Source organism: Solea senegalensis, linkage group LG3 (genome assembly GCF_019176455.1).
Source record: "Solea senegalensis isolate Sse05_10M linkage group LG3, IFAPA_SoseM_1, whole genome shotgun sequence".
Lineage (NCBI taxonomy): Eukaryota > Metazoa > Chordata > Actinopteri > Pleuronectiformes > Soleidae > Solea > Solea senegalensis.
Window position 1 is genome coordinate 734,851 of NC_058023.1, and position 21,546 is coordinate 756,396.

At 39.1% G+C, this 21,546-nt stretch overlaps 2 protein-coding genes across 2 annotated transcripts in view; both read right to left on the minus strand.

The window, feature by feature from the left end:
- Positions 1-565: 565 nt before the first annotated feature.
- ucn3l (urocortin 3, like) lies at positions 566-3,900 on the minus strand. Its single transcript, XM_044020438.1, has 2 exons — positions 3,147-3,900; positions 566-1,124 (listed from the first exon to the last, which is right to left on the minus strand). The coding sequence occupies exon 2, from the start codon at positions 1,109-1,111 to the stop codon at positions 638-640; it is 474 nt and encodes a 157-aa protein (XP_043876373.1). The 5' UTR covers positions 1,112-1,124; positions 3,147-3,900; the 3' UTR covers positions 566-637.
- A 430-nt stretch (positions 3,901-4,330) lies between these two features.
- Positions 4,331-21,546, minus strand: part of LOC122765961 (collagen alpha-1(VII) chain-like) — a 43,756-nt gene continuing 26,540 nt past the window's right edge. Inside the window, exons 71-101 of the mRNA XM_044020484.1 lie at positions 20,802-20,855; positions 20,408-20,461; positions 20,261-20,299; positions 19,746-20,174; positions 19,623-19,658; positions 19,052-19,078; positions 18,654-18,713; positions 18,162-18,287; positions 18,006-18,077; positions 17,679-17,714; positions 17,515-17,574; positions 17,377-17,421; positions 17,247-17,282; positions 15,959-15,994; positions 15,717-15,773; positions 15,383-15,454; positions 15,103-15,174; positions 14,922-14,957; positions 14,020-14,100; positions 13,882-13,935; positions 13,743-13,796; positions 13,537-13,599; positions 13,395-13,457; positions 13,184-13,300; positions 11,515-11,592; positions 10,134-10,187; positions 9,966-10,014; positions 9,337-9,543; positions 6,663-6,740; positions 6,050-6,229; positions 4,331-5,971 (exon numbers count right to left, since the gene is read on the minus strand). Of these exons, the coding sequence (XP_043876419.1) occupies positions 5,952-5,971; positions 6,050-6,229; positions 6,663-6,740; positions 9,337-9,543; positions 9,966-10,014; positions 10,134-10,187; positions 11,515-11,592; positions 13,184-13,300; positions 13,395-13,457; positions 13,537-13,599; positions 13,743-13,796; positions 13,882-13,935; positions 14,020-14,100; positions 14,922-14,957; positions 15,103-15,174; positions 15,383-15,454; positions 15,717-15,773; positions 15,959-15,994; positions 17,247-17,282; positions 17,377-17,421; positions 17,515-17,574; positions 17,679-17,714; positions 18,006-18,077; positions 18,162-18,287; positions 18,654-18,713; positions 19,052-19,078; positions 19,623-19,658; positions 19,746-20,174; positions 20,261-20,299; positions 20,408-20,461; positions 20,802-20,855 (2,445 nt within the window). The 3' untranslated portion in view covers positions 4,331-5,951. The remainder of the gene's footprint in view (positions 5,972-6,049; positions 6,230-6,662; positions 6,741-9,336; positions 9,544-9,965; positions 10,015-10,133; positions 10,188-11,514; positions 11,593-13,183; positions 13,301-13,394; positions 13,458-13,536; positions 13,600-13,742; positions 13,797-13,881; positions 13,936-14,019; positions 14,101-14,921; positions 14,958-15,102; positions 15,175-15,382; positions 15,455-15,716; positions 15,774-15,958; positions 15,995-17,246; positions 17,283-17,376; positions 17,422-17,514; positions 17,575-17,678; positions 17,715-18,005; positions 18,078-18,161; positions 18,288-18,653; positions 18,714-19,051; positions 19,079-19,622; positions 19,659-19,745; positions 20,175-20,260; positions 20,300-20,407; positions 20,462-20,801; positions 20,856-21,546) is intronic.

Genomic DNA, 21,546 nt, shown 5'->3' on the forward strand with positions numbered 1-21,546 from the left:
ATGCTGTAACCCCTTTTGACAGATTCAAATCAATATGATCACTTTTATATCATTGATTCTTGCATTTATTCTATGTAATTGTTGCCTTAAACTCTTTAGACAGCTGTTTTCACTTTGTGTCTCTACATGTTTCTTCTGTAAAACACGTGAAAAGTGCTATATATACACATAATGTTGTTGTTGTTGTTGTTGTTATACATCATCACCATCGTTGTCATCACAAAGTGTTTGTCTGTTCACATTGTTTATTGTTCCTTATAGAGGTTTCTCCAGTGTTATGTTTCAGGAAAATAATAATGATAATAATAATCAATAGGGATGCACGATATTTTTGGTACCATGTCAGTATCGGCAGATATTGGTTTTTGTTTTTTATTTATTTTGCTCAATGAAGAAAATGTATATCTACATCTGCTGCGACATAAATTTCACTACAGAAGAGACTGATATTGGTATCGGTTATCGGCCCAAAGCACTCCAGATATATCAGCATATCAGCAAAAAATCCAATATTGTGCATCCCTGAAATAACAATAATAATAATAATGATGATAAATAATGAAAGTCTGTGTTCTGCTCTGGTCGTGGCTGTGTGTGTGTGTGGGTTTTTTTACACCAAAGTTTTCCGAGAACATCCTCACTTCCTCCTTCCAATCTGCGCCAGGAGACGCGCGTTCTCCGCCGCCTTTGCGCGCAGGTTTTTGGCCTTGGCTACGTCAAAGAGGACGTTCATGATGTTGGTCGGGACGTCCAAGGACAGGGTCAGTCTGCTCCTCCTGTCTCCTTTGCTGCTGTTGCGGAGCACCTGCCCTCGGAGCTTGGTCCTGCTCATGAAGCGGTAGTTTGCGGGGTTTAAGAATGACGACGGCGACGATGATGATGATGATGTCCTTTTTTCCCGGCTGGACTCAGCTGAAGAGGAGGAGGAGGAGGACGCGAGGTACTCCGCGGTCTGCAGGAGCGACCCCCAGTCGTCCACGGGGGAGTAGCCCGGCTCGTCCACGTCCACGGCCATCTGGTCGTCGCAGGTGCGGTGCAGGCGCAGGCACAGGCTGGAGGTCGGTGTGCACAGGAGCGAGAGCAGCACCAGGATCTTCAGGGACGACAGCATGCTGTGTCCTCCTCTGAAGCAGCAGGTGAAGAGCAACAACAAAGAAGAAACGTGCTTATTATTTCACTTCATTTAGACATTTAGAATATAACAACACAACATGTGAGAATGTGTTGAATAGTTTCTCCTTTGTGGGGAAATCAATTGGGATTTATAAGCAGAGGGTTAAAGCTGTAGTGTGTAACTTCTTACTTTATTTATGTTACGTGGTCTGTGTTTATATAGCACTTTTCTCGTCTTGATGTATATATACACACACACACACACAGTTAGATCAAATATGTAGACCTGTGCCAAACAAAGGCACCTGCTGTGGCACAAGTGTTGTAAACAAAACAACAACAAGAACAATACACACACACACATCAAATTCTCAACCATGCAACATTGTGTGCATAATTTAATGAACTATTATAATTATGTGTAAACACATTAAATGGTTCCCATGTCTTTTCAAACTTGTCTCTTTCTCCAAAGGGAAAAGTTGGATCTTTTGGCACAAAATAGATTATTTGTTCACTTTTCTTGTACTTGTGACCTTGTTTTTAACCTCCTCCCAAACAGATTGTATCTTGCTACATTGCCACATACAATGGGACAATGTGTCCTTCATCCTTGATGCAGTTACATACATTACCAGTTGAAAGAAAACTGCCTCTACCCCTTGCTGCTTATTGTCGTTTTAAGTGTCTTTGTAAAAAGTTTTTTAAGTACTGTAATAATAAAGGTGTTAAATAAAAAATAGCCCATCAACTCCACACGACTCTCTCTCTGTTTCCAGTATAACAGTGTCTTGGTTCCCATTCCCAAATTGGAAGCATAGCAACAGCTCTGCAAGTAAATCCAGACGCAGTTGGAACATAGACCTAAAGTGGCGTGCCTTTAAAAAGATCTGCTCATAGTCTCTCGCTCTCTCTCTGTGAGTCACAAATCTGCAGCAGGAGAGGACATGCATTCCTCACAGCAGTGTCTCTGTCACTCTGTAGAAGCTCTTCTTGCATGTTTTTTTTTTTTAAATTTTATTTTTTTGAGTGAGCTTTAGATCAAAAACAACTGATGAAAAAAAAATCAAGTTCCTTGTGGACTGAGAGGTGACAGATAAGTGACACGCTGGAGCTTTAAAGCATGACCTGCCCAGATCACTCTGATTGGGTCTCCTTCCTTGGGGGACAAATCTGTTGTAGATAAATTTAGGATTTAGGAGATTAACAGCTGCTCTGCAAAAGAGTTGGGAGGAGGATCCTCAAACACAGACACTAAACATGTGGAGGACTGACAACTGCTGCATGTAAGACGATGTTGGGAAGACTTAGAAGAGAAGACACATCTGTCTGTCTGTTCTTTATCTTATTGTTTCAAAACTCAGTAAAATAAATAGAATAGATTTGTGTAGAAATAGAACTTTTAAAGAGTTGCCCTACATTTTGAGGCAGACATAAATAAAGCCTTTCCTAAATGCTGATTTTAGTGACTTTAAAGTCTTTAGCAAAGAATAGAATATAATAGAACAGAAGTTCAGAGCGTTATTGTCCCTTTTGTTTTGCAGTTTGCAGAACAAAAATAAACAATTAAAGAAACATGATAAAACAGGAACAGAGCACAACTTGACTTAATCTCTAAATTAAATACAGTAACTAGAATCATTTAATTATAGTCTTGATCTCAATTTCTGTTGCACTTCCCGATCTAATCCTGTAGATTAGGGACTATACACTCTGTGGTTCACCATGTCTCTGAAGTTATGCTGTGAATAAATGGGAGAGTGACAGTGATGAAGAATAATGAAGTGATGCATCACTGTGTGTGTGTTATTGTTGACTTTCACTCTCACTTTAAGAACAGAACAAAACAGAATAGAATAGAATAGCTCCTATGACACAATTGAACCCATTTTCTCTTGTTAAAAGTGTGAGTTATGGACTGAGATTTTCTTTTTAGGACTGAGAGATTTACATGAGATGTTTAAGACCATCTTTGGTCCACATGACCACAGAGCTGAGTCACAAAGAAGCAATAACACTGTCGCTCAACTTACCACTCGTCTCCTATAATAAAGAATAGTTTGGTCAATCAACAACGTATTCCTGCAAAGAAAAAGAAAAAAAACCACAAAACAAACAGGGCAAAATCCTCACAAGTAAAAAAAAAAGTCTGGTTTAGGGAAAATCCTGCAGGGAAAAAACCCCAGTTGAGTGTGAGGAGATGAGCGGTTGCGCACAGTCTGCGCTGCGTCTTCTGCGTCCATTTAGCAGCGCATTCGTTTAGTAGGCGACATCAAAGTGCAGCCCTACGCCAGCAACGACGTCACACCGGTGACATTTTAGTGCGCTCGGGAGCATTCCATTGGTTGTAAAGCAGTGATGTGATGGGACAGAAAAAAATGTAACAAAGACGTGTAAATGTGAGCTCCTGTCTGTGAGCGCGAGGCATCACGACACGCACATACACACAGAAGGGGGATTTTTTTTTTATGCTGCCGAAAACTTTTCACATTTATTTACACTTTTACTGTTAACACTGACGCTAAAACTGCGAAGTTAAAGGTTATAACATAATTAGAGTGAAAGAGTTGGACAGTTCAGTTTCAGCACCACGGACAGTTCCACCATTAACGCTTCACATTTTAACCCTTAAAGCCTCAAAATATCTTAATTTAACCATAAAACGGCCAGAATAGCTTTCAATATCTGGCAGTTATTAACAATTTAGCCTACTGCACGTTAAATACTGGGTTTTATAGAGGTTTTATTTAAAAAAAACAAAACAAAAACAAACCAACAATAACACTGTAGTTAGTTGAACATGAACACCAGATTTTGGGTTTTAAATTTGAAATTGAACAGTATAAAATAGTTGGAATGTTTCCAATGCAAACGTGTCGTCTGCGATATGCTCTGTGTTCAAGGGCTAAACTCTTACTCTTACACAAACATATTTGTCTACAGTGGTTCACAATCATGTACAAAACTAAAATAAACTGCATTAGTGAGTGATTACATTTGTTGATATTTTCATTTTTAAAGCAAATGTCAAATATCTGTTTTAAAAAAACAAACATCTTCATTCTTGAAAAAAATCTGCTGGCAAAGTTATTTAAATAAAATAATCTACATGATCAACTTTTGCATCGTCACATTTCCCACTTCCCACTTCCCATCAATCGCAGCCCACCAGAACTCCTCTAAATGCTCATTATAAAGATGTGGAAACTCTGGCACATGAGGAACATTGAGTTTTAATTGATCCAGAGGTTTATTATCGAGTGGACACAGTACCCGTGTCACAGAAGCCACCCACTGTGATGTGCCAAAAATGATGGGGACATGGAGGAAGCGAGAGGACTTCATCGAGGGATTAATATGACTAGGTCGTAATCACAGCTGGAATAATCACAGTGTGTGACCTGATGTGTGATTACATGTCCTCCCACTCTGCGACGGAACGAGATGGAGATTGTTCTTCTCAACTTCAAACACAGGTTTATGATGGATTACATTGTTGTTGTTAGTAATTCAATGTAGGAAATAAAGAATCACAACTCAAAGTCCAGGTTCTTCGTTTCAAAACGCGGATTTCTTGGACTGTGTAGTGTATGTGGCCCCTTTTTTTTGACAATAACAGACAGAGCCACATTAACATCAATCAAAACCTATTTTCTCCCCAAGAAACAAAATCTCTTAACAAGCACAGGAATAATTATTCAACCGATCAGAAACTGGGGCTGCCTGCAATTATCAATGAAACTAGTGCAGTGATACTTTTCTTCAGCAAGTCAAACTAGTCAAAAATACAGTATATATACACAATTATTTTACAAATGGCTCCAACAGACACATCTGTTTGAAAATGTGTTGAACATTTTCAGTTTTTCCATAATATGTTTTTGTGAGAAGATCAAATGTAAAACAAAGAGAAAACACTGGAGTTCTTGTTCTCCATGGAGGATTCTAAGGGGGCACAATGCAGAGCAGAATCCTGACAAATATGAGTTCAGTCTCGTGTGAGAAAGACTAACGTGTCACTAAGTGAGAATTAAAAACAAACAAAACAAAAAAAACGGCTGGCACGAGAATCAAGCACAAGAAGTTCCGTGAACACCGTGATCCGTCTCAAACCATCAACCGAATGAAAAAGTGGTAATCGTGAGTGTGTCGTCTCACTCTGCCAGAAACAGACAAAAAAAAGAACCTTGGGTACATGCTGCCCTCACATCAACACCCACGCAGGAATCCCCTGCCACTGCTGGGCCGTTCTGATGGAGAGAACCTTGAAATCAGTCTCCCTCACTGGATCCCTGTCGGCCTTTCATCTGGCTCCCGGCCTGAGCTGTAACACCCCCTGCCAAAGGAACATATGTAGAGGTGCAGGCACTCGGCCACCACCATCTCATTTTTCAACACTGACACGATGCACAGCTATTGACAAAAACACACAATAAAGAGATAAGACAGGAAAGAGAAAAGCAGAATATATGTATATGTCTATAAAAAAAGAAGAAAGTACTATGTTTTTCACATTTTTTTTCCCCAGCACATATTTCATACAACAAATCAACACTTTATATTACTTTGGTATAACACTATGGTAATAATAGGAAAGTAATGTTATGGTTATACCGTCTTAATTATGGCTTAGTAATAATAAGATCAGAAGATTTTTGGACTTCCATGTAAAGGTATTGAAATGCTGGAAAACTGGCTGGATATTAATGGTATCACTGTAATATTACCTTCCTATCACTGTGTTGTTATTCTACTGTAATGTTAAGTGTGAACAGCTTTTAAAATATATAAATAAACAGTGATGTACAAAAAAGAAATCTTTCTTGTCTTGAGCTGCTTCATCTCCAGGATTCGATGTCTGTGAAAGTGAAAGACGTTCATTTTAAAAAAGTGAAGTTTGCATCACAGCCACAGTTTTACACCACGTGTCATCTACCTGTCCTCTCCTTCCCACACCGGCTCTGACACTCTTGCTTGGAGGAGAACTGGTTTTGGTTGCCGCCGCAGCCCCCGTACACAAACGGCCTGCACTCCCCCGAGCGAGGGTGGAAATACCAGAGCAGAGCGTATTCTGAACACGTTCCCTCTGACATGGGCTCCAGACAGCGATCTGACACTGGAGTTGCATGTGAGACGACAAAGGAGACGACGAGGGATGGGGTTAGGGAGGAAATCAAAGCTGTCTTTTCAATAAAGATGCAGTAGATTCATTTATTCAATCCAATTTCTGCCATTATAGGTTACATTGTTTGTCTCAACAAAGAGGCTGAATAACAACAACAAAACTTTCTTTGAGTAACTATCAGCTGAATCTGTTCCGACGTGAACATCAGGTTTAGTCACCACATGACAAAAGTGACAATTAAAACATCATTTTCCACTTTGAATCTAACGCAGGCACTTTTATGGATTATGTTTTGCTCTTATCTTCCTCTCCCACCTTGTGCTCATAATAGTCTTGATATACAGAGTGAGTAAACAAGGATAAAAAAGAGAGAGAGGAGGAGGAAGAGATAAAAAGAAACAAATCTGTTGTCTCGGCCACTCACCGGCAGTGTTTGTTCCAAAAACCCTTCTTTTATTTCTCTGTCCCAGGCTCCACTGCACTTTCTCTCCCTCCAGAGAATCTAAAGCCAGAGACATGAACATGTTCAGCCATCAGGGACCATTTAATAAATGAAAAGGTATTTTGTTGACTTATCTTCCATCATCATCTATGTAAATAGAGATTTTGGAATGGGAAAATCAGCTATTAATGTACTTCAAATAAAAACAATCAACCTAAAACAGCAAAAATACCTGTACAGTTAAGATTCTCTGCTCTGGAAAACAAACACACAAACCAAGACGGAGGAAGGAGAATGCAGATTCGTTGAGATCAATCTTTTAAGTTAATCTCTTGTATCTAATTTTCACATTGTCATTCTTATTAGGAAAAATATTCATTTCAGCCGGGTTCAATCAAACTATTCAAGCGTAACGTTAGTGACGGCAGAGCAGCCGAGTCGTGCTGATGCTGGCCGATTAGCATCAACGCCTTCATTTGTGCTTTACACTCACCGGTTGATTTCCCACCGGTGAAACTGTCAGCTGGCTAACGTCCAATCACACACACACACACACACACACGCGATACAAATCTTACTGCAGCTCTTTGCAATTTCCTATTCATATGAACGACAAGATCTATCTAGAAATCCTTCAGTTTCATCTGGAAAGATGTTTAGTTAGTCTAGAGCACTGATGGGCAGTAACGCGTTAGAAGTAACCGATTACTATTTTCATGTGACAAGTAAAGTAAGGGATTACAATTAAGTAATCCCTTACAAGTAATTAGATTACTTTTACTTTCCCGGCTTCCTCCCACAGTCCAAAAACCATGCAATATGGGGATTAGGTAAATTGGACACTCTAAATTGACCGTAGGTGTCTGTGTGGCCAGGGTGTGACCCCGCCTATCGCCTTATGTCAGTTGGGATTGGCACAGCGGATGGACGCATGGAGGGATTTGATCTTCAGTCTCTGTCAAATTAAAACAATTTCACAAAAGGTTTACACACTGAACCTTTAAAAGACCTTGAGTTTAATTTAGTTACAACAGCTTTGAAGAGTGTCTCATTTTTTCAGAAGTTTGGTACGAGTGAGATTTTTTTGGCGTGTTTAGCGTTGAACTGTGGCCCCGCTGCGCTCCATTCATTACTTTATACAAAACAACAGCTTCTAATGATTTATGAATAATTACAGTGACATTGACAAGGGGCAATGACAGGCTTACGCTTTGATTAGTTTTCCGGTTCCATTGACCTGAAGCAACAATGAATTGGGATGCAGATAGACATTCTTTCCTGGAGGCTCTATTCGCTAATGAGCATTATGAAATATTGTATGATGGATGAATGTTGTTGGTGCATGATGACATTTTTCTTTCTTGTGTTGACGCTGACGGCGTCAGTGACGTAGAGCAGGCGCCGCTGATTAACACCAGTCTACACGCTATTGTGGTCGAACGCGGAAGCAGTGGGGGAAAGAAATAAGGAGCGATGTGATTTTGTTGTTACTGTCGTCAATACTTTGTCCTGATATTCAGTCTATGTGTATTCAATAAGAAATAATAATTCCAAGTGGATAGAAATGGAACATTTTTTACATTAAGTGAACAATTATTAGAGCGATGAAGGGCGAAGAGCATCCTGACCTGCACATCCTGCATCACAGCTGTTACACATAAATGTGGCTTTCAAAACTTGGACAGGGCACATCGCCTCAGACCTCAGAATCTAGAAATGATTGTCGGGCTTGGGTCAGATTTAGTCAATTGGGAGGCAAAACATTTGAGTAAAATAGACGTTTTTTTTGGTTTGTTTAAAATAAATAAATAAAAAAAATGCTTTATTGTAAACATTTAGCATTTTCAAAGAGCAGCTTAAGAACCTATTGTTCAGACAGGCTTTTAGTTAGTTCTGGGTTTTTTTATCTTTTTATGTCTGTGCTTGGAGCTGTGAGTGTTGATGTGAATTCTTTATGTGAAAAGTGCGATATAAATAAACCTTACTTATTTACTTACTAGTGCAGGTGATAACTCATAAGGTGTGTGACTTGTGTATGTGTATGTATGTGTGTGTGTGTGTGTTCTCCCTGGATGTAACAATAACTTTTGTCACTATCATGACAGTCAGTACATTTACATGCACAGTTGAACCAAGCTAAGTCTGTAATCTGACTGAGTCAGGGAATCAGACAACTTGCCCAAGTATAAATGCGGAATGAGGAAATCAAATTATTATTATCTGACTCCACCTCTGTAGGTGGTGCTGTTTCTCTATAAGCCATTGCGTATTGAATCCGTTTCCTATTGCATATTGGCTTGCCTTTCGACTGAAAACAGTATCTAGTCCAATCTGTTGACAGTTGTGGGTCTAGCCCCACCTGCACCATGCTATTCTGGTACGATTCCTAATGGAAACGCAAAAAAATACGTTCCAAACCATTCCACTCGGTGGAAACACGGCTTATCTGTCAAACTCACTGGCCTTCACTCATACGTGCCATGCTCAGTTTTATATTTTCCCCTAAACAGGAACATCACTTATCGCTATCATGTACTACTGAAGAAGATCTGAGACCAGTGACTCCCCAGTCAGTAAAATGTATGACGTTGTAAATCAAGTGAGAAGTCAGAAAGGATTGGGGTGAACAAAATATAAGCTCACACATTATACTTACCACTACGATTCAGTAGAATTCCATCGTCTTCAAGAATCACAGGGGCAGGAGTGGTCGTTTCCTCCACCCAGTCTCCATACGCTCCCTCTTCTTCTTTTTTGCCTTCACCGATGTCACGAGAGAGGGATATCAGCTCTTTTTGAACATCTGCCACTGGGCGTGTCCCATCTGGATCCACAGACTTCACCATAAACTTATATTCCAACCCTGAAATGACAAAAAAAACACGACTACTACTGCTACCATTTGCACTCCACTTTTATTGCAACAGAACAATGTTGAATATTCAGACTTTGCAGCCATTTGTTTTCAAGCCTAATTATCCTTTAAGTGTCATGAGAGAGGGAGGATTCTTTGGATTCGTGGAGTGGCGTCCCGTTTAATTGCAGTCTTATGTTTGTGAATGGCTCTGCTGCTGCTGCTGCTGGCACCGTGGCACTTGTTCCTCTGAGAGAACATAGCAGATGGCACAGCACACACGGGTGCCATGCTGCTGCCACAGGACCGCTATACGGCAAAACAGTCACACAGTATTTAGGGCCACCTAGAGGCACATTCGTGCATTCTTGAATAAAATGCAAACAAAAAAAGTACACACACTGGTGAATAAGTCGTTCACGCACACTTACCACACTTTACTACCACCTCCTGAGTAACAAGCTCCTTCACTTCTTCAGCCTTGACGGAAAAACACAAGACTCAAAATCACTCAAAAGTCATTTTTGATGAAAACAATGTATTTGTTTACTGTGAAACATGCAGTGTGTCTGTGTGAGTGAGATTGTGTATAAACACACCGAGAGTCCTGGTTCTCCTTTATCGCCCTTTGCTCCTGCATCCCCGATGGTTCCCTATAAGACAAACACACATTAGAATAAATCTGTGCCACGTCGACATTGGGGAATTGACTTATTTTGGTGAATTACATGTTGGACTGTGTGGGTATGTACAGGGCAGAAAGAAACGGGGTCTAATAAGTATGAGAATGTGTGTGGGAGTGTGCAGGAGCTTTTAATGCATGTGATTAATGGCTTACTTTTTAACCCCTGGATGGATTTATTCATACTGTGTAATCATCTGTGGAAAACAGTTCAAACGCATGGTGGTAATAATAGAGAGAATAATAGAGAGAAGTAGATATAAAGCTTTTTTTGTTTTGTTTTACTTTATCAGTGCACCAGCGTGTAGTTTCATTTGTGGGCTGTTTTAGGTTTAGAATGTCATGGTCAAAATGGCCTGAAAATGGATGTGATTGATTTTCCTTGGACCATAAACTAGATCCTAACATTTGTTGTTATTTGTTTTGCTACAGCGCCACACAAGCTTAAAATCAACCATTTAGTTTCAAACTGGTGGCCCGTGGGCCACATGTGGCCCGTCACTTAATGTCATGCCACTATGAAAACATGGCCCACAACCTTGCTTTAAACTGAGGTGATAGCTGAGGTGTAAGCTGAGGTGATAGAATATATAGACAGAATATAATAAGATGAATTTACAGTACATACTATATAAGCTTTTCTGGTGTCTTAACTGACAATTGTCCATGTTATCATTTGCTTAATTTTAGATATATTGATTTATTTTTCACCATAAATATGCTCGAAACAAGCATTTTCACTTTGAAATATCCTCATGAATATCTATATTGTGATATCATGATGGAATAGTGTTATAATTTTCAGCTCATATTGTGCCCACCCACTACTGAACAATTGATGTACTTTCACAGTTATGCCATAAAATACTATGATTTAACAGTATTTACTTGTATTAAAACTACATCTTGGTGTTACTTCACAGCAATTGCAGTATATCACTGTGTATTTAGCAATACTTATTTAACTGCAGAAATGTACTATATATTACATTATATTACATTACATGTCATTTAGCAGACGCTTTTATCCAAAGCGACTTACAATGGAATCAAGTACAATTAGCCAGGGGTGGAATCGAACTTGCGACCATGATGTCTTTGGTACACAAGGTAGGGTCTTAACCACTGAGCCACTCCACCCACCCACTATATTACAGTTTACTGGGATTGTGTATAGAAATTAGACGTTATGCCACATTATCAGATCAGATTACAATAACATTGTAAAGGCTAGTCTAGTGCTATGATAGTGCTTTAAGAGGTTTGTCTTGTGAGTGGAACGGCGATGTGAATCTCACACTCTGTCCTCGGTGTCCAGACGTCCCCGGTGGTCCCCTCTGACACGGCTTCACTCTTCCTCTTCTGCCCCTCTCCCCCTGTTTGGGTGACACTCCTGCATCAGCAAGGAAAACACAATATCGGCACGCTAATCTCATTGTGCACGGAGCGACCGCGGCCCGAGATTAGATTCATTCCTTCTATTAGAGTTGTGCAGCCACTCTCTGTCACCACGGAGAGTCTGGCAATCGCAGCAGCTAATTGACTAAGATATTACTTGAAAGCTGCGGACAGAAATAGACGCTGTATACACTATTGACCACACGCTGCCACACAAAACACAGATGTGGTGATGACTATAATCAGCCTCATTTCAGTTCCTCGCATTCCGTCACACTTCTACTCTTTTTTTTTTCTTGGAAAAATATTTTTTTGTGAGTGTGACATAGTGAGATATGCAGTAAACTTAATATTTGGCTCCACCTACAACCCTCCTGGATATCCAGTAATGGATGGAGCGACTGTGTACGCTTCCTTCCCCTCATTTTAATGGACTGAGTGTGATGTAAATTCTTTATCCTAACTTATAATGATCCCCCCCCAAAAAAGAGACTTATTTTTATAGTCGCCTCTGATTTAACTGATTTAACTCTACTCTTCTTTTTTAGTGTTGCCACGCCTCGGTGTTAGTCTAAGAAGAGGCCGTGTTGTGACTGCACCACTCACTTAAAGACAATAGTAATTACCTCCTAAATCCTGAATGGGTCTATTTCACTACTTTTAACTACATCACTGAACGTGAACGGGCGAGGAAGCGCTGTAGTTAGTAACAATGTCTTTGGAGCTATTATTGTGTGTTAATTACTTAGTGCAGCTCAAGAAAATAAACGATGATGTAAAGCTGCAGTGGGTAACTTGATGATGGCAGTACTGTAACTTAGTTTGAGCTTCCCATCCAACCCCCTTTTGTCTGCTCTCTCGTCTTCTATATGTGCATTCACTATATTTGGTGTTGCAGGTTAGGGTTCCGAAACTGAACAGTAAGACACCATCGCAGATTCTGGTGAGCAGCGTGCCAGGTCTGATACATATAGTTAGTAAGAGTTGAGGTAGAGTATCCGGTCCAGATCACTGGCGCCTTTGTAGGGAGGGGCTTAGTTTATTGTACGTTATGGCTGTCAATACTGTACACCAGGTCTGGTTATAAGAATATTTGAGTTATTAAACTTAAAGCTGACTAAAGATTAGAATTTTCTCTCACACGTGGTTTCCTGGATCTTCGTTACACTAAAACGACAGCAGCACCAAGGCCATACAAACCCCTCCCATCTATGTCACATTTTCTAGTTAAGTTCCTGGGATTTTCTCTGAATTTGATAAAGTAGCCTTAAAAATATCAATGAAAAACTGTGTATGATGAATAATTAGATTATTGTGAAATATTTAAGTAAAAAATTAAAAATAGCACAACAATAAAACTGCATCTGGTTCATTAACAATTAAGTTACATAAATACAGAACATTTAAATGACAGTATTAAATAAAATAAACAGATACTTCAATCATAAATAAAGAGATGGACATGTAACAAGATAACAAAATATGTTAAGAACTGTCATCATCATGCACAAACAATAAAACTAAATAATGAAAAGAAGATAATGAAAAGCAGAGAACACTGTACAGTACCTTCAGCCCAGTGTTACCACGAGGACCTGGTGATCCTGGAGGCCCCTGATCTCCATCCCCGCCTGGACTCCCTGCTGAACCCTTAAAGCCCGGGAAGCCTGGGAAACCTGCTACACCCTGAATTAAGCAGGAATAATAATAATAATAATACTAATTAATAATAATACCAAATTGTTCCACAGTGTGAAGTCAAATGTGTACATTTAGTGACCTTTTCCCCTTTTTCTCCCAGATCACCATCAACACCACTGGTCCCTCCATCGCCCTTGTCACCCTGAAATTGTAAATGATTAAAAAAAGAAATAAAAATAAAAATAGTGCCACTGAATATGTTTCGGGAAGAGAGAGTTTACCTTGCGCCCTGTGAGTCCATTTAGTCCAGGCATTCCAGGAGTGCCAGGTAACCCCATTTCTCCCTTTTTTTGTGTGCAGAAGCAAAGTTAACCGTGTCATATACAGAGAGTTATTACGTTTTCTCTCGTGTATTATGTATAATGTATAATGTATAATGTATAACACACATCATGTTTTGGTCCAGTCAGGATAATGAAGAACTTACCTTTTCTCCATCCAGGCCTGAATTCCCGATACGTCCGGGTAAACCTCTGAAACCCTGAAGAAGCAGGTACAAACCTTCGTTAACCAAACCAAACACTCCACAGGGATAAATGTGATCAATCAAAAACTCCTGTCTCCACCTTCACTCCTTTGTCCCCTTTGTCTCCTGGTAAACCTGCTTCACCTGGATCCCCCTGTAAAAACAAAAGACAACATGATAAAATGAGCAAACAAACCTTGGGTTGGAGTTGGTATAATAATAATGTTCCTCTGAATACCTGATCACCCTTTTGGCCTTGCAGTCCGGTGTCTCCTTTGTCCCCTTTGGCCCCGTCCACTCCGTGATCTCCGTTACGACCCTAAAGTCACAACAAGCATTTTAAATTAAATAGTATTCCCTCAATGGACAGTTTTGTCCAGTTTTTTTTTTGCATGAAAAGTAATTAATTAATTTTCCAACATCTTCCACACTGTATGATTACTTCAGTCAAAAAAAGGATAATGTATATTGAATTTTAGGGTTTCCTGTACTTTTTATGAATGTTTTATACTTTCTGTGCTTTTCTCTTTTACTATATTTGAAAGTAAATGGATTTTTTTGATAAAAACTCAAATTCTGACAGAAGACACATTGTAATGCTTTATATTTTATACAGGGTGCCTAAAAAGCGTAAGCGTAAGTTAAATTCAAGACTTTTTAAATGTAAACAAAAACAACAAATGTTCGTTATGTTTATGTCAACATAAAGCAGGACTTTTTGGTCCAGTGCAAAAGTTAGAATATGTACTTCCCGGTGTTGGCAAGAGACGGTAAATTATTTATTTTTTAACTGTTACCAATTATTTCGACTATTTTACAAAAAAAGAATCATGAAATCTGCATATATTCTGACATCCTATATGTCAACATGCTCAAGACTGAAAAGAAAAAGGGGATTTAAGACATTTTTTACTAATTAATGTAATGCATTTTAAGATTCTTTATATGTTATATGCATATTTGACATTTTATATTACTTCTTATTTCATATGGATACTAACATTTTCAATAGTTTCCATCTTATGTAAACCACTGACTTCAAACCAATGCCAATTTCTTTTACTAGTCTCAATTTAAATTCTGAATTATGCATAGAGAATGTGGAAATATGAATAACGATGCGATGTTTGTGACTTCTACCATCACTCCGTTGAGTCCCGGCTCTCCTGGATCTCCCTGTTTGAAAAGAAGTGAAAAGTATAACTAATGCTGTTGCAGTGACAATATCTATATTATTACATATATATATATATGTATATATATATACATATATATATATATATACATACACATACACACACACAAAAGACACATTACTCACCTTCTGGCCGACAGGTCCTCGTGCTCCAAAGCGTCCCAATGCTCCCTTGGTGCCTGCATCCCCTTTCGAGCCCTTTAAAAAAACAATATTATACACACTCCATTATAATGATTTATTTCTGGTTCAGGTGGAACATAGTAGTAGTTACCGTTTATTATAGATTAAAGTAGCATGTACACTGATGTCTATCTAACAGTGCAGGGCATTGCTGACACTGAATGACTATCATATCATTTCCAGGCTCTTCTTCTTGTTGAATGATTACATCAGATTTTATTACCTTGAATCCAGGAGGACCATCCTCGCCCTTTTCTCCTTTGTCACCATCAAAACCTGGAGGACCTCGCTCACCCTGAAACAGACGCATTTACTGATAATTCCACAAATGGTCTTTGATTGTTTTAGCTTTGTGTAAAAGGTGATATATGCAAAATATCTACAACTAAAATGGTTACTTAATTCAAAAATGTTGCACATCTCTGGTAAGATACTTTCTTTCCCTTTAAGGTAGTTTTTAATTAAAGGTAAAGCACCTTTTAATTATTATCCCATTCTATTTGAAGGTATATTAATTGTGCAATAGGACACGCGACTACAACTTTGAATCCTCTCACCGCAATTCCTTTGGAACCCTTGAAGCCTCGAGGTCCTTGGATTTGGAGCACACTGCCCTGCAGGGAGGAAACTTAATTGTGAATTCATGGTGCGTGTGGATGAAATTGGCCACCAATAATAAGATAATTACTATGGATTTGCACAGTTATAGGGGCTATCACCTCTAAATATACCTCATGCGATGCTCTGTTGTAATTTGCTCAGCTGTAATAAATCAGTGCAAAGATGAAAATCATCATACCCTCTCTCCTTTGGCTCCAGGTATCCCACGGTCTCCCTGAAACACACACACACAAAAACAAGATTGTTTCAAGTGTCATTTTATCCACAGATTAGGTTCTCCTCTCGTGCTGCACTGTCTGCAACAGAACAGGAACAATTGCATTTGCGGCATTTTATTACGTCATTTCAATTACAGAACAATCTAGTTAACCATAATTTACGTCTGATAAAATGTCAGGAAAGGTTGTCGCAGATAAATGTGGAGCGGTTCACCGACTGACTGTGATACAATGAATCACACAAAGTGGCACCAGAGGTGCGACACTTCTGCAGAGAGAGGAAACAAATAAACATGAAGGCAGACTGATTGACAACTGACATCCCTGCTCCACAAACGTAACCCGGACCTAGTGGCACTTAAAATTTAATGAGAAATCCGCTATCTGAGGAATGAAAGGAGTCTGCAAGAGCATCTAGACATTGAAATGTCAACGGAGGCCTCTCCACTCGAACCTCATACTCGGCTGCTGACGCAAAACAATCATCGCCGTGAGTCATGTGCATTTAAAGACTATCGACATCGTGGCGGATAAGGCCAATGGGTTTATTGATGTTCCGTTATCTCGGAAACAGCTGCATTTTTATATGCGTATCTTGCAACAGTGGCGCACGGATTTTTACAGATTTTTATCTGCAGTGTAGGTAGAAAAAAGTTTCAGTGGACATACTTTGGTAAAGGAAGCGGAAAGTAAGGCTGAGAAATAGGTATTTTACATTAAAATATGATGACACATGGGACTTAGAGGTTCCTTTATGCCTTTATATGCAACATTCAAAATCTAGCACGTAAGATTTAGTGACACCTAATGGTAAGACTGAAGTTTATAACAAACAGCGGAAAACTAAAGCCTTCTCTGGTTGTTTTTGTCCACTTGTGCTGCTGCACAAACATGGAAAAGCCTTTGTCTGAAATACAAAAAAAGCAATTTTACACTTGTATTAAAATACCTACAGGTAGCATGTACATACTGTATATAATTTCTAACAATAAACCCTTGTGCATTGAGCCACAAAATATAATCTATGTTGTCTATATAAACTCGTCCCTATGTGATTGAAAGGAGAGTCTTTATTGGGAATAAAACACTCCACGTGTAGAAATATGATTTCAGCAGGCCAGTGTGCCAGAGTTAAAACGGTGATTACATGTGAATTTATCAGCGTAACTTTAGGGCTGAAGTCTGAACAGATGCTAAATGTATAGAATTCTCAATAACTAAGATGTGGAGGGTTGAAAAACACCCCACCTTTTCACCTCTGCTGCCTCGTAAGCCTTTTGGACCCTATAGAAAAAAAAGATAAATGTATATATTTTAGGTCATTTTGGTACATAAGAGAATGGTTATCAGTTGTATTGTTTAGAAAAGTCATTTTTACGAGGTGTCCGGGAGCTCCTTTGACGCCTGGAACCCCCGCTTCACCCTGAGACAAACACATGTATAAATTATTTTAGCACAATCGACATAATGGACCACATGAATTCTATAAAACCTATATGAGCTCAGCTCAGCTCACCCTCCTGCCTGGGACACCAGACACACCACGGGCACCGGGACCTCCAGGTATACTGTCACCCTGACAAAAGAGAGACACCATTAAAAAGAAATAAATTCAAAGTAGTCATGACACATTGAATTCATGGAGTAAAATATGAGACAAATTCTATATTTTTTTTGTACCCTTTCTCCTTTTACACCAGGTGCACCAAGAGGACCCTTTATTAGAGACATGGAAATCAAAATCATTTTAAATGAATATACTTTAAATGGGAAACTTTCCTGTGCCTGATACTTTATTAAAAAGGTGTCACACACTCATGTATTATTTGCAAATGCAGATTATTTATTATTCATTATCAGTACTCATTTTATAATTACTGTGCTAGATTTCTATGTTTACACTACATTTTCATTTCGTTGTATTAACATAAAATGACAATAATGGCAATTCTGGGTCTGTTTCCACTCTCTGTAGAAGACTTGGCACTTTTTGTCTTGTTTTCCCACCTGAGATCCTGGTGCTCCCTGAAGCCCTGGAGGTCCAGGAGATCCGTTCTTACCCCTTTTACCCCGCTCACCCTGCATCAGCAAACAAAACATCAGCCTTTTCCATCTGTGTGTGTATTTATTCAAAATCGGGAGCTAATTGGTAAGATGATGCACCTCTCTGCCGGGTTCTCCTGGATCCCCTGGGGTACCCTGAAGGCCTGGGGGACCTTGGAAGCCTGGGTTGCCACGGATACCCTGGATGCCTTGAGCACCTGGTGGCCCCGGCTCACCTGGTTCACCCTGAGGTTAAAGATAAGAAATAAAGAAACAATGAATAACTTTGGTTGTTCATGTTATTATCCTTTGTTTACAGTGAAATATTAAGCACTCCAGCTGTAAAGGTACGTTGTTGCATACATGTTATGATTCAGCTCCTCTCTTACGTTTAACCTTTTCTGTTTATCGAAGCAAAAACTTGAAATGAGTGAGTCAGTGAGCCAATTTAACTGGCTAAATTAAAACCACAGTGAGACACAGTGTCAATCAAAGTGAAAGTGATTGAAAAAGAGAGAGTGCGGTTAATTGAATAAGTGGGAACGCAACCAAGAACGCCGGCGCTTGTATTATTAGAATTACTTTCATCATGACGAAGGACGGCTATTTCACCTTGTGTCCTGGAGGACCGGCCTGGCCTTCTGGTCCCCTGTAGCCAATCCCTGGCTCACCCTAAATACACACACACACACAAAACATGTTTACACAAGTTTTTTTACGGAAGAGTATCAGGGCCACATGTAGAATTCTGAGATTAAAGTCAAAATTCTGAGAGTATAGTCAGAAAAATTACAGAATTCTGATGAAAAGAAAGTCAGAATTCTGACTTTTATCTCAGCCTTTATCGCAGAATTATGACTTTAATCTCAGAATTATGACTTTTCTGTTTTAATACTCTAATAAAATCTAACCCTAATAGTTTTTAATCCCAACCTCATCTCCAAGATTTCTGTACTATCACATGAATCCGTGTTGATCACAGCTTTATTATGAGTACTCAGTGAATTTACCTTTTGCCCCTTTTCACCAATTCCACCCTGAAAAGTGTGCGCAAAAAACAAACCAAGTTAGAAAGTTAGAAAGTTTCAGTGCAACAAACACACCCAGAGGAGTTTGAAATAAAAAAAACACCAAACAACAGTGAGACTTGTCAGTGTGTTTAACAAGGGGAATTATTGATGTCTGCTTTAATCCGTTGTCTTGCAGTCAAACAGAAATAGAACTGAGGGGACATCAAGGTCCTGGACTCAACTGACTTCACTGACAGGTGATATGAGAGAGCAGCTCCGAGACGATGCAACATGCAGTGTTTGTGTGAGCGGTGACGATATTTTTATGAACTTTGAGGCAACTGTAATTCTCAATCTTCGGATGACGACGACGGAGTCAGTTTTTTTCAGTTTTCCAGTGGGATTATATCAGTGACACACAGTGGAAAGAGTACTGAAATACTATACTCCAGTAAAAGTACCACTGTTTTAATAACATGTTACTGAAGTACTGGTCTAAAAATGTACTTAAGGTAAAAAGTATCTTGTTTAAAATGTACTCAGAGACCAGAGAGTAAACAGGAAGTTGTACCTTTTCTCCTGGTTTTCCACTCTCCCCTTGTTGACCCTAATGTATTTGAAAAGCATTGTCAGTTCATTTTTGACCTGACAGAAGAAAGAATGTGAAACATTAAGGTTTACTTTGGGCCCTTACCTTCAAATGAAAATACTCGGGAGGATATGGGTACGGCTGTCCAGCTTCTTCATCATAACCCCCCTCTCTCCTCCTCTCCATCTCCATCCTCCTCCTCTCCCACTCCTCCCTCTCTCTATCCAAATCTCTCACCCCCTCCTGCTCTGGCTGCTGCTTCTTCTTCTCCAGCTCAACCTCGGCCTCCCTCTCCAGCTCCTGTCTCTCTCTCTCCATCTCCAACCGCTCCTGCTCCCTCTCCCTCTCCAGCTCCTCATCCTCCCCTTCCCTCTCTCTGTCGACATCCTCCTCAGTTTGCCAGTCATAGTCTCCACTCCTCTCCTCCTCCACCTCATCATAGACCATGTATTCAGGCTCTACTTCCTTCTCTTCCTCCGTCTGTTGAATCTCTCCTTCAGTCTGCGTTTGACGATCAGAGTTTTCTTGCTTCTTCTAGAAGAAAGTTGCACCGTCTTATTTATTTATTTATTTTTTTAACTGATATCTATTTGTGCTGTTGATTATACTTACAAACTTACATTAAAATGTGTGTAACCTTGCGCTCCAGAGGTCAGACGCTGAAATCAAAAGAACTAAATCTTATTTTTGATGTAATTTGAGTCACATATGTAAAGATTCTACGACATAATGTTGTGAAAAGTGCAGATATCTATAGTGGTTGTTACTTTTTGTGCCTCGTTGTACCGATGTCTTCCACCAGGAGCGCCTGGCATGAACACCTAAAATATGATAAGAATGATAACGACTGCAATTTTAGATGGGATGTACTATGGAAATCAGTATTGGTCCGATACTGGTCAAAAATCGCTGGATCAGATAAAAATGTAAAAGAAAATCAGCAAAAGCATTTTAGCTGAGTCATGTTTAGGCTGTTATTTTTTGAGAGAACATTATTTGTTACACAGTGAAGAGAATTATGTCTTTAAAATGACTTGTTAACAGCTTCATACGTTCATAAATAGTCAAAAATGACTAATATCGGACTAATATCGGCATCTACTCGAGTTTTTTATATCGACTTCAGACACAAAAAAGAGGTTTCGACCAGTGAACACTTACCATGGAATCAGGCCAGGGGGCGCCTCTTCTCACCCTCATCTGGTGTTGAGGCACCTGTCAAGATTTGCCCAAAAATGTTCATTTATTTATTGATTTATTTACTATGTTTTTAACTATACACAAATAATGTATAAACATGCCAGATTGTAAATTTTTTTAAATATACAATTTAATTGTTGCCAAGATTGTTACTGGGCTTATAACCATCTCTTTAACACATTCACAGTCAAATTTAGTGTTAAACCAGTGATGCTTTCTACCAAGCAGTCATCTTTCGAAAACTCAAGATGTTATTTGTTATTTATCTGGCAAATAACAAACAAAATAAATTTTTTTATGCCCAAATTTGAGCCGATTTACTGGGCTTCTTCTTCTGTTCAGGAATGCAAGTAAAAAACTATAATTTGAATTCTTAAGCAAGAAATTGTTTTGTAAAACAGTAAATGTATGTATAGAATAATTATATTTTAGCATTTAACCCTTAACATTGAGTGTATCATGAGAGAGGAGAGCGTTGGAAAAACACCTGTATATAGTTTCCATTTTTTTGAGATAAAAACACACACAAATGTTATTTTAAATATGTGTTATAGTTTTCAAATTTAAGACACACAATCTGGTGTTCACGTACAACTACAGGCTTTTTTCTTCATTTTAAATTGTTAATACACTATTTAAACATGCAAAACACTATTTTTGATAATTACCAATGCTGTTAATTTAGGGCAACTGTGACTTTGGATTA

Coding starts and splice junctions, on each gene's coding strand:
- ucn3l (XM_044020438.1), bottom strand. CDS start 1,111: ATGCTGTCGTCCCTGAAGATCCTGGTGCTGCTCTCGCTCCTGTGCACA.